A 13,103-nucleotide genomic window follows, 5' to 3' on the forward strand; every position below is an offset into this window, starting at 1 on the left:
ATTTTTTACTCGATTCAAGTTTGAGTTCGGAATTGAAATATATTTACCAATTATTCATGATCGTTTATAACTATCAAAATCCAACTGCCTCTAGAAAGAGAGTTCTAGCCATCTAGCAGTGAAACATTGTGGCAGCTGCAATGCAACAGTGCCGGAGCAACTGACGAGGGAGTGTACTTCTGCATGTTACGCCATGTGGCAGCTGCAATGTAACATAGAAGGAGAGGTTGAAATCCCAGCTGTGATGTCTTAGACATGCGTTTTGCAGCCGGAGATTAATCACAGAACGAAACAGACATGACAATTCCTAAGAGCTCGGTGAGTTCCATAAGATTGCATGATTGCATCGGAGATTAATGACAACATAAGAACAGAAAAGCAAATGAATATGTATGTTTCAAACAGGCAAAACTTAGAAAAGTGGAGGGGTCTGTCAGACAACTGCAAGGCCAACCATTCCAGGACTAACTGGCCAGGAACGATCCTCCACAGTTCAGGAGAGTCGCGCACTGGACTATCAAGAACTGCCAATCACGCTCTGACCTTGCAGTCATGTTTCATCCACCATACCCGGTGGTCTGCCTCCTTGGAAATCAAGGACACGGATGTATGACCTCTAGAAATGATCCTGTTCTAGTAAGGTCATGGCTGAGATACCTTAACAATCAACTCATATAGCCAAAATGCTTTCTGTTAAATATTAATGTGGGAGTGGGGCATTTATATCTTAAGTATCAAAACAATTATATTTAGCAAAAATAAATAAATAGTTTTATTACAGAATGGGAGGGTCCTTTGAAAATTACAGAACTGAAGTTACTGAAATATGTATATACCAATACATCCAACTACAGAGGCTACATGTCATCCATGCATTATTCAGTTGTAAAGAAAATGCTTGGATGACATGTAGCCTCTACTATTTTGTCGTATATGGAAGTGTGCTGCTCTGCTTAGATTTTTGCACGTGCCTCTCAGTTTTTGTTGCACTATTTTCTCAACTTATTTTTGAGTTTCTGTTGACAGTATAGGAAACAAATCCCCTGTATAGAAAAGTGTATTCAGTACTTTGATAATTTAAGGTTCCTGCTGTTCATTCTCTTATGACCACAATACACATTTCTATACAGGGACTCAACAAGATAATCAGAAAAACACATAGATGTAAAAGCGAAAATTGACAAGTAATTTGGGATGGAGGGAGTAATATGCTAAAAGTGACATCTCTTCCGAGCAAATGAATATATGAAAATGGCACTGATTGGTTCAATTCTCTGGCTAATCTTTATGGAGATCCGGGGCTGCAAGAAACGTGGTCCTCTGACCTCTGATGTGACGGGGGAGAATACACCTTCCACATAATGGACTCCATAGCATATTAGCATATCTCAGAATATACGCAAGCTTTAAATGGGTAGTTGGACCGTTTGATAACAGATGATTAAGATCTTATTGTTTCATTATAATGTGATTACAATTGTTTCAGACAGTAAGACAGGCAGCTAATGAAATTGCTTTCATTAGCGGTAAGCCCGCCTAAATCACTGAATAGCCTGTTTGTTACAGCGTTGTGAGTCTAGCTGTGTGGCGTGGCTTATAAAGCTTGGTGGTTTGTAACGAGTCCAGTTGTTCAGTTTTCAGACTCGAGTTCAATTATTTCCTTATAACAGATCTACATTGAAATATTGAAATACATATTAATGAGTAGATTTGATTTACAAGTTTTGAAGTAGTGTTACTGATAGGGTATAACCCGGTTAACCAACACCCGGGTCCTTCAGGAGCAGCACCCGGGTCCTTCAGAGGAACCTCCACCCCGGGTAGCCACCAACACCGCAGGGCATCCCCAGCCTTGACAGGTGAAACAACCCGGACATGATTGCTTACCCGGGCACATGAAACTTACTACTCACCCGGATACACATGTACCAGCCGACACTTGCTGCACAAGGCGCAGACTGACACGATAAAGACAAACGTAACGGTCAACTACTGGCGATAGAGACAAGCCAAGGAACATTCCAAAATACTACTCCTAAGCTGACACCTGGACACGTGTAGGGGATCAAACCCCTACACGTGTAGGACCAGGATCCAGGTACGCACCCTTAAACCCTAATCCTTGGCCTATAAATAGGACCAAGATCAGGAGTTCAAGGGTAACTCTCTCTTTACACTTATTTTACACACACACTCACACTCAGCATATATTCAAACACTCTCAGCCACCAGTCACCAGCAACCACCATACATACATCTTCTCCCACCACACATAGATAACACTTTCTCTAATCTTTATCCTTCCGAAACCCGCGCTTACTCTCACGCCGGAGGCGCTTTGGGGCAAAACCCCCCCGCCGGCGTTGTTTTGTAGGCTCCCATCCAGCAGCTACACCACGGAACCACCAGTCACGGCGGAGGAAGGACCGGGATCGGAGATTGGAGTTATCATTTGGCGCTAGAAGGAGGGGAAGGTGTCCTCTGTCCTGTGGTCACGGTGCCACTGGACTCATCTTCTTCAACAAACCCCCGAAACGGGGGTCCAAATCACACTAGTAAGCTTTCGTAAAACACCCAGCTCCTCAAAACCTTCAGCCATGGTTTTTCTTGATGTGTGCATGATAGCAAACCCTGCCTGAGCAAAACCCTAATCTTGTCTGTAGCACATAAAATCTTTTTGTCTCGCACCTAGTCACATTTTGTCACTTAACCACTTATAGTATTTCTGAAAATAGTAAGTTGACTACCTGTACACACTATTTCTGTCACCCTGTCACTATCTATACTATTTGTGGGCACTACCACCAAAACAGCAACCATACACCCTGTGTAAGTTCTTGTGACCATGACAAAAAGGACACGCTCCCACCTGGGTCTTCCCCAGAACCCGGATAACCCTCAGACAGACCAGGATAACCCGAACCAGGATCATGCCTCAGGACCCCTTTTCACCCATGTGAACCCGGAGGAGAACCAAACCATCAACCCCAATGATGCCCGGGTCACGATCGAAGCAAACCAGTACAAGTACACCGATGTCCCGGTCACCACCCTCCACCTATCCCAACTCACCAATGTAGAGCTGGCCGAAGCCATCCGGCAGTACCATGATCGCCGGGAAAGCAACCGTAGACTTGAGGACATCGGTGAATCCGAGGACTCCGGGAACAGCCGTCAATCCCGGGGTTCCGTCTTCGACCGGATCGGAGACAAAGCCAAGAAAAAGAAACAGAAAGATAGTGAGGAAACCCGGCTAAGAATCTTAGCTGAAAGAAAAGAACAGATCCGAAAAGAGGAAGAGGAAAAACTTGAACAAAAAATTGCCATCCGGATGCAGCTCGAAGAAGAGAAATTGATAAAGGGATCCCGGTCCAAGCGATACCGGAAGGAAGCAACACCCGAACTCATCTCTGATGACGAGGATGAGAGACCGGGGTAAACCAACCTCAGAGACATGATCAATGAGCTCAACCGGAAAATCGGAAATGATTCCGGGCTTGAAATTGGGGGAACCCTGACTCCCTTCAGCCACTCCTTGGAATCCATACCCCGACAAAAGGGTATGAAGCACTACAACTTTGAATCTTTCAATGGACTGGGAGACCCGGAAGAACATCTACACTATTTTGAACAGATAGCCCTGATCTACTACTACAATGACCTGACCAAATGCCGCTTCTTCGCATCCACATTCAAGGGAGGGGCCCAAAGATGGTTCAGCCGGATCCCCTCCCGGAGCATCGGGTCCTGGAAAGACTTCAGGGAAGCCTTCCTCAGAAGGTTCCGAGCAAACAGGACACATGAACTCCATATGTGTCACCTGGAAACGGTTCGCCAGTATGACAATGAGGCACTCTCAGATTACATGAAACGTTTCCAGGAAGCAATCAACAAAATCTCCAACCTGGACGAGCGTGAGGCTCTGAGCATATTCCGAAGGAACTTGGACCCAGAACAAAATGAGAGATATGTGGTCGAGTTGATCAATAAGGAGCCCCAGAGCCTGGCAGCTGCCTATGCCATGGCCGCAAAATTCATCAAGGAAACCGATGTGCTCCAAGCAATGAGGATGACCCGGCAGGGCAGTTCAAAAGGAAAACAAATCGAAGATAGACCCAGGAAAGAATATCACCAGGATAAGAAATTCAAACCAGACAGACAAACAAACTTCATCCAGCAATCAGATTCTAAGAGAACCAGCCAACAGGGATCCGGGTCCAGGAGTGACCCCGGTCCAAACAGAGCAACCAGGGAACCAAAACCAGAGCCCGAATGGACCCCTCTAAACAGATCCCGAGAGGATATACTCAAAGAAATCAGAGACAAACCCTTCTACTACCCACCAAAACCTATGCAGACTCCTCCAGAGAGCAGACCTGCTAACCGACATTGTGACTACCATGGCACCCACGGTCACAAAACAGAAAACTGCATATCCCTCAAATATTTCATTGAAGAGCAAATCAGCAAAGGCAACATGGGACAATACATAGCCCGGAACACAGCAAACAAGGGAGAGGGATCGGGGAAACAAAAGAACATTGTCAACGTGGTACTGGGCGGATCCTGTTCCCCTCCTCCCAGCCCGGACTCCCGTCAAGAAGTGATGTCCATCCAAGCCTTCCCCGAACAAGTGATTTCCTTCAGCAACAAGGACTTCGAAGGAGTCACCCGGGGTCACAATCAAGCCTTGGTAGTGACCCTTGACATGGCCGAAAATGAAGTAAGGAGGATCCTGGTGGACAACGGCTCCTCGGCCAACATCTTGTTCAAACACACCATGGATCGAATGGAGCTCGGGAGTATCCGGATGAACGATTACAGGGAGGATCCTCTATATGGGTTCGGGAATAGCATTGTCCCGGTCCTTGGCACACTCTATCTCCCGGTCCGATTCGGAACTCTTCCGAACCAAGTCACTCATACCATCAAATTCTATGTGACGGATACACCCTCCCCTTACAATGTGATCATCGGCCGCCCAGGTCTGAACAAGATCGAAGCTATTACTTCCATCCCACACCTAAAGTTCAAGTTCCCAACCCCGTTCGGGGTAGGGGAAGTCAGAGGAGATTCGGCAACAGCCGGGATGTGTTACAGCCAAGCCTTGATCATGGCAGAAACGCACCTGGACAATAAGAGAAAGGCTACCGTTTTCCAAAAACAGAGAAGTAACAAGAAACATCGGCCTTACCCGAGAACAAACCCTAAGGGTGAAGTCCAGGTCATCGACCTAGACCCGGGCAGTCAGAACCCGGGAGCAACCAACCCTGGTCCTGGACAAAGCAACCAGAAAGCAACCATGAGCCCAGCTCAAAATTTTGTTGAAAAGAACACCGATGCCCGGATCCAACAAATGATCTCGGCACAAGAATTGACTAAGGTCGAAGCTGCGGTCGAAACCGAGTCTGTCCTGATCGAGAAAGATAACCCGGCAAGGAAAGTCAAAATTGGAAAAGGCCTGAATACCGTTTTTAAAGAGGAACTCATCCAACTACTCCGGAGCTATGCAGATGTCTTTGCCTGGAGCCCGGACGACATGCCCGGGTTGGATGAATCATTGGCAATGCACAGCCTCGACGTCGATCCCAAAAAGAAGCCTGTTAAACAAAAACGAAGAAACTTCGCACCAGAAAGGCAGAAAGCAATAGATGAGGAAGTTGGCAAATTGATGAAGGCGGATATCATCTGCGAGATTAAATACCCGGAGTGGCTAGCTAACGTAGTCATGGTAAAGAAAGCAAACGGGAAGTGGAGGATGTGTGTCGACTACACAGATCTGAATGCGGCTTGCCCAAAGGACCCTTATCCTTTACCAAGCATAGACCAGCTTATTGATGCCACATCAGGACACCTGATGTTAAGCTTTATGGATGCCTTCTCCGGGTACAACCAGGTTAAGATGAACCCAGCAGACATAGCCAAAACAGCCTTCATAACCCACAGAGCAGTATATGCCTACAAACTGATGCCTTTCGGGTTAAGAAACGCCGGGTCTACATACCAGAAGGCAATGAATGAAATTTTCAAAGACCAACTTGGAAGAAATTTGGAATGCTACGTCGACGACATCATCTCCAAATCTACATCAGTCCCGGGTCACATTTCAGATCTCAAAGAATGTTTTGAGAACATGAGAAGGACCAAGCTAAAACTCAACCCGGACAAATGCACCTTTGGGGTAGAAGCTGGAAAATTTTTGGGTTTCATGGTGAGCAACCGGGGAATCGAAGCCAACCCGGAAAAGATTAAGGCAGTACAAGAGATGCAACCACCCCGGACTCAGAGGGAGGTCCAAAAGCTAGCAGGGTCCTTAGCGGCACTCCGAAGGTTTGTCTCCAAGCTAGCTGAAAGATGTCTACCATTCTTTGAATTGCTGAAAGGAGCGAAAAATCAAAAATCAGTGGAATGGACCCCGGATTGCCAAAAAGCCCTTGAAGAAATCAAAGCATACCTATCCAAACCCCCGATCCTGACAAAGGCTTTACCCGGAGAACCTCTATACCTGTACCTGTCGGCCGGTCCCCTTGCTGTCGGGGCAGCCTTAATCCGGGAAGAAGCCGGGCAACAGAAGCCCGTCTACTATGTCAGCCAAGTCCTCAAAGATGCGGAGACCAGATACCCCAACTTAGAAAAATTTGCGTTTGCACTGATCACCGCATCCAGGAAGCTCAGACACTACTTTCAAGGAAGAGAAATCAGGATTGTCACGGACCAACCGCTAAGGAAAATCATTCACAAGCCAGACATTTCCGGGAGACTGGTGAACTGGGCAATTGAACTTAGCCAGTTCAACCTAACCTTCCTACCCCGGACAGCAGTCAAAGCCCAGGTCCTGGCAGACTTCGTGGTGGAATGCAACTTCCCAGAAAACCAGTCAACTCCTATGGAAACCGAACCGGAAGCCCCAATAGAACCCAATCCGGAGTCTTGGATACTACATGTCGACGGCTCCTCAACAACCGAAAGGTCAGGAGCCGGGCTAATCCTGAAGAGCCCGGATGGGTTCACCATCAAAACAGCAATCTCCTTCGGTTTCGCAGCAACCAACAACCAAGCGGAATACGAAGCCCTTCTAGCAGGGTTAAAGTTAGTCCGGACCCTGTCTATCCAAAATCTCACCATCTACAGTGATTCCCAGATCGTGGTCAGGCAGACCAATGGAGAATACCTTGCCAAAGACCCGATCCTGACCAAGTACCAAGCCTTGGTGAAAAGCTACCTTACTCTGATCCCCGGATGCACGATCTTTCAAGTCAACAGGGAAGAGAATGCTGAAGCAGACAACCTCTCCAGGCTGGTCCAAAATTCAGCGGACCTAGACAGCTCAGTATATTTCGAAGAATTGCACAAGCCAACAATAGAACATGAGGAAGTTTTCGAGATCAGCAACGACCCTACCTGGATGACTCCCCTGATCAACTACATAGAGAAGGGAGAGTTACCCGAAGACAAGGGGAAAGCGCAACGGCTGAAGGCTAAGGCAGCCAAGTTTTTTGTTGAAGGCGGGATCTTATTCCGACGAACTTACTCAGCCCCGATCCTGAAATGTATCGGTCCGGAAGAGTCCGAGTATTGTCTAAGAGAAGTCCACGAAGGAATATGTGGAGACCACATGTCGGCCAAAAGCTTGGCCTACAAAATCATCAGACAGGGGTACTACTGGCCGACTATCCACCAGGATGCAATCGAATTTGTGAAAAGATGCAAGAACTGTCAACTGTTCAGCAATGTGCCCCGGGTAAGCCCTGTCCTACCTTCTTCAGTTTTATCCCCAATCCCGTTTGCTGTATGGGGGATAGACATCATGGGACCTTTTCCCCGGGCTAAAGGAGATCTCAGATACCTGCTTGTCTCCATTGATTATATGACCAAGTGGGTCGAGGCCAAGGCAATGAGAACGATCAACCAGCAAGATGTCATCCGGTTCATGGACAACATCCTGATGAGATTCGGGCTACCAAGAGTCCTGGTCTCAGATAATGGACCCCAGTTCATAGGGTCAGACTTTGAAACCTACCTGGCTGAAAGAGGCATCAAGCACAAGAAGTCTTCGGTCGCCTATCCTCAAGGAAATGGCCAGGTAGAGGTTACCAACCGGATCCTCCTGAGAGGAATTGAAAAAAGGCTAGAAGAAAGCAAGAGCAAATGGCCAGAAGAATTACCACATGTTCTTTGGTCATACCGAACCAGTCCCCGGACAAGCACCGGAGAAACTCCTTTCAAGTTGGCCTATGGAACGGAGGCAATGCTCCCAATCGAAGTCGGGTCACCTTCCCACAGAGTAATCAACTTCGACGAAATCGCCAATGAGGAAGGACTCCGGGTCAACTTAGACTTGGTAGATGAGGTCCGAGATCAGGCAATCGCGAGAATGGAGAAATACAAGGAAAAGACCCGGGATCACTTCAGCAAAAAGTCCCGGGTCAGGAACTTTCAAGCAGGAGACCTGGTCCTACGGGACACCGAAGCCTCAGATCCGACCAACACAGGAAAACTGATGCCAAAATGGGAAGGCCCATACAAAGTTAAAGAAGTCCTAAGGCCGGGCACCTACAAATTGGAGCATATGGACGGGTCAGAAGTATCCAACACCTGGCACGGTCTTAGGTTGAGGAAGTTCTATCAGTAAAATCAACGAGAAAGAAGGATTCTGGAAGACAGCCATATATACCTAAAAGCAGTCATGTACTTTTGATCATTCTCAAAGCTGTGTAATAGTCTTAATATCAATGAAGTCTTTTGCTATTGATAAATCTACGTTGCTATTTACTTAGAAATTTTCTAAGGCAATCAAGCAATCAACCCGGGTAAACCTCGCCCGGGTCCACCATTTTTATTTACTTGGAGAAATTCCTAAATGCAAACATATCAAAGCAATCAACCCGGGAAAGATCTACCCGGGTCCATCCACTTCGTTTACTTGGAAAAATTTTCTAAGTGCAAACATGTTAAAGCAATCAACCCGGGCCCATATTATTTACTTAGAAAAAATTTCTAAGTGCAAACATGTTAAAGCAATCAACCCGGGTCCATATTATTTACTTAGAAAAAATTTCTAAGTGCAAACACAAATAAAGCAATCAACCCGGGTAAGAACTGCCCGGGTCCATCCATTTTATTTACTTGGAAAAAAATTTCTAAGTGCAAACACAAATAAAGCAATCAACCCGGGTAAGAATTGCCCGGGTCCATCCATTTCATTTACTTAGAAAAATTTTCTAAGTACAAAACTATGTAAGCAACCAACCCGGGTAGATGTTACCCGGCCCCACCTATTTCATTTGCTTAGAAAAAATTTCTAACTACAAAACTATTTAAGCAACCGATCCGGACGATAAGTATATAAAGCAAGCAACGAAGCATTCACAAGCCTAGTGTTGACAAACAAATAGTTGATCAAAAGCAGCGAAGTAAGCATCCATAGTACCCGGGTACACACAGACCCGGTCAAATAATCAATCCTGATACACAAATATACTTGATATTACAAAAACATTGTCTTTCAAAAGCAAAGGCAAAAATCAATCTAAGCAGGAGGAGAGTCTTGGACGGGATGATCATCGGCAGGAGGATCTTGAACAGGAATCTCTTCATCCACCGGTTCGGATTCAGCCGAAGAATCCGAGTCCACATCCTGACCCGGGACAGCATAAGGCTCGGGCTCCGCCCCACCTGCATTGATTCTGTTCTTCACAGCAATGTATAAGTCAATGAAGCTTTGAGCATTAGCACCCGGGTCAGTTTTGATATGCTTCTCAGCCACAGTCCAGCAGCGCATGACTTCAGCAGCTGCGGCCTTGGCCAGGGCATCCTCATAAACCTTCGACTTTTGAAAGTCGGCGATGACCTCCGCAGGCGCTTTCCGGGTCTCCAACTCCCGCTTCAGGCCAGCCACCTCCTGCTCCAACCCGGTAACCTTCTTCTCCGCGCCCTCAGCCCGGGTCTCAGCATCTTTGACTCTCTGCCCGAGCTCAGCTTCCTTACGAACTTCAGCCTCCTTGACTCTGGTAGCCAAACTCGATTCCAACGCTTCCCGGGCTGACCTCTCTATATCAAGATCCTTCTCCAATTTCACTGCTTTGGCATGATTAGCGATAGAGAAATCTCTCTCCTTCTTCAAGTTAGCCAAAGCATGGGTATTGAACCCGGCCAAGCGACCACCGAGCTAACAGAGAAACATCAGACCCGGGTCAGAAAAACCAGAATTATAAAAAACAAGGAAAACGAAGCAAAGTACAAAAGAAAATTGAACCCGGGTAGGAGAATTACCTGACCCCACAGGTCCCCGATCTCCTTAAAATTCTCGACCAGACCCTGATCTTCCATCATCTCCCAATCCTGGTCAGAGGGGAGCTCAGACATTAATCCAATCACTTTCTTGACCGGATATTTTCCAAACCTGGGCGCTGGGCGGGAACCACCCTCGAGATCGACCCCCAGGTCCACCACTTCCATCGCAGACTTTCCCGGATCCTCCCCCGTCATATCAATCACTTGTTTCTGGGAAGAATCAGTCTTCTTTTTCTTTTTCTTCGGCTCGTGGACCGGGCTCTCCACCTCCACAGCATCAACTCCCAGATCCTGATCTTCAACTGGGACCTCCGGGTCCGGAGTAGCACTCGAATGCCCGGTCCCATCTGTCTCCTGACGAGAGGACCCGGACTCCCCCCTCTTCACAGCCCTCTTCTTCTTTTTTGCCGACTTATCCTTCGGCTGAGGCTTGGGAAGGGTATGAACTCCCCCCAAGTTCCTCAAAGCGGCAGCAAAGGAGTCGTTAGCAGACATATCTTTCCAGAGATCCGGGTCGAAGTAGGGAAGACCTGCCAAAGAACCAAAGAACCCGGGTCAATACAAAGAAATATGGCAACAAAAATTATCTAAGGAACATACACATAACAAGCAAAGAGACCCGGACAATACAGCAACACAAGATCACCAACTAGAAGACCCGGACAAAACAGGAGCAGACGTAAGACGAAGAAGACTCGGACAAGACTACAAAAGTGAAATAAAAGACTAAAGAAGAGATGCGACTCACAGCCGCCCTCATGCAATTTGTTGTGCTGCATAAACGTATCCCGGGTCAGCTGAAACCCGAGACAATTACAAAACTCGACCAACTGAGCCCGGAACTCCCCAGTAGCTCCGGGCGCCCCAGAGTCCGTCTTCACCTCCTTATCATCTACCTCTATATAAGGCATGAAACCCAGGTCTAGGCCCTTCAGCATGAGGACCTCGCCGTTCCAGCCCTTCAGTGAACTTTGATGCATAACCGGGCTCACAAACCCGGTTCCCAGACCACACTCCTTTGAGCGAAAGCGCAGTTCATATAGGGGCTTCACCCCGGACTTCTTAAACTGAAACAGCATGCGGAACAGCCTCAAAGTGGGATAGTAATTCATCTTATTGCAAGCCCACAGAAACCAGGTCATCCACTTGACCGCGTTCGGAGTCAGCTGCATCGGAGACACCTTCCACTCATATTTACATAGATGTTTGAAGAAAATATGCCATCGGGGATTCCACCCGGATCGAAGATGTTCCATCCACACCGGGACGAAACCATCTGCAGGCCGGTGGTAAATCATTTCCCCGGGCACAGGCCACCTCCACTCGACTTCCGGAGGCAATTGGAAAGCGGCCCGGATCATTCGATCGGCCGCGTCCGGAGACATTTCCCTGATATGGCTCTTCAGCGGGAACGGAGCCCGGATCCCAATCAGCTCCCGGAACTTCTCATCAAACTCCTCCTTACAGTAAGGTCCCAACATCCCGTTTGGGTGCTTACGCCTGTAGAATCCGGACATGTTGGTGTAAAACCCCTTCTCCTCGACCAGGGGAGCCTTGGTAACAAAGTAAGACTTAGAGTCACACCAGATACCTTCCGGGGACATAATAACCTGCTTCCCGATCGTCTTTGTCACTTTTTGGAACTCGGACACCACTCCCGAGGAAGAAACTTCTCTTTCAGCCATCTTTACCCGAGCACGGTGAGCAAGAGTATGGACCTCGTCGCACTCGGTGTCACTAGAAAACTCCCCGGGTACAGCTGAGTAAGCAACGATCTCTTTCCTTGGCGGCCTAGGGATCCGGACCATAAACCTAAATAAAGAAGGGAACCCGGGTCAGTTTTAGAATTCACATATAGTTACAGATTTTATTTGGGTCCGGATCCCATCCTAATTCTATGTGAAAAAGCATCCAGAAAAGAGAAACGACCAAGTACAAACAAGCACTACCCGGGTACCAACTACAGCAACCCTACCCGGGTCCTCCCCTTCCCCCAGGTTTTTGCGGGGAGAAGGGTACTACATACAAGAAAGCTACCCGGGGTCCCGCATACACACATCTAAAACAAAGCAACCAGAAACCCCTACCCGGACCTAAAGTACATAACCGGGCAAATACTCTCACGACTTACAAACATCTAAAACAGCCATGTCCTAAATCTACCCAACCCGGGTATAACCATATAACCCGGGTCCAGTTCAAATCACCGAAGAATCCCAAACGCCACAAACATTTCCACAGAAATTTCAAAACAAAATCAAGAATCAAAACCCAAACCCCCAGCCGTTATACACTCACTATACACATATACATACACATACACTCAAGAAATTCCAAACCAAAACCCAGATTTTCAAAAACCAAAACCCCAAACACCAAGCCATCTCAAATCAAAACACGAAACCATAAACTAATCTTGCAAACCCCCAACGAACACATGCAATATCAAAACAAAAATGCAAACAGGGCACCAGCAACATTCAAAGATTACCAAGACAACATCAAGCACATATCAGACGAAACAATATAAAAGGAAGAAGCGAAATGAATCACTTACTTGGTACAAAGACGAGGAAAAAGAGCGAAGCCGCAGGCAACAATCGGCAAAAACTCCGACGAAAAGAAGAGCACGAACGAGGGGTTTTTGAAGAAAGGGCAGAGAAAACAAGTAAAAACTGAAGTGAAAATGGAGAAGTGAAACAGAGATGCGTGTATTTATATACATAAACGTACTGCTAGGCCACGTGGCAGTTTCCTATTGGCCACATAGCAATTATTACAGCCGTTTCTAATTTACTTCTCCTCAAAAG

At 47.1% G+C, this 13,103-nt stretch overlaps 1 protein-coding gene and 1 non-coding gene across 2 annotated transcripts; one reads left to right on the forward strand and one right to left on the reverse strand.

The window, feature by feature from the left end:
- Window positions 1-427: 427 nt before the first annotated feature.
- Window positions 428-646, reverse strand: LOC135148137 (small nucleolar RNA U3). The gene has a single exon (XR_010286029.1). It is a non-coding gene; the product is annotated as a small nucleolar RNA U3 (small nucleolar RNA).
- Window positions 647-3,454: 2,808 nt separating this feature from the next.
- LOC108194935 (uncharacterized) lies at window positions 3,455-8,632 on the forward strand. Its single transcript, XM_064082092.1, has one exon. The coding sequence runs from the start codon at window positions 3,455-3,457 to the stop codon at window positions 8,630-8,632; it is 5,178 nt and encodes a 1,725-aa protein (XP_063938162.1).
- The last annotated feature ends 4,471 nt before the right edge of the window (window positions 8,633-13,103 follow it).

Source organism: Daucus carota, chromosome 7 (assembly GCF_001625215.2).
Source record: "Daucus carota subsp. sativus chromosome 7, DH1 v3.0, whole genome shotgun sequence".
Lineage (NCBI taxonomy): Eukaryota > Viridiplantae > Streptophyta > Magnoliopsida > Apiales > Apiaceae > Daucus > Daucus carota.

Coding starts and splice junctions, on each gene's coding strand:
- LOC108194935 (XM_064082092.1), top strand. CDS start 3,455: ATGATCAATGAGCTCAACCGGAAAATCGGAAATGATTCCGGGCTTGAA.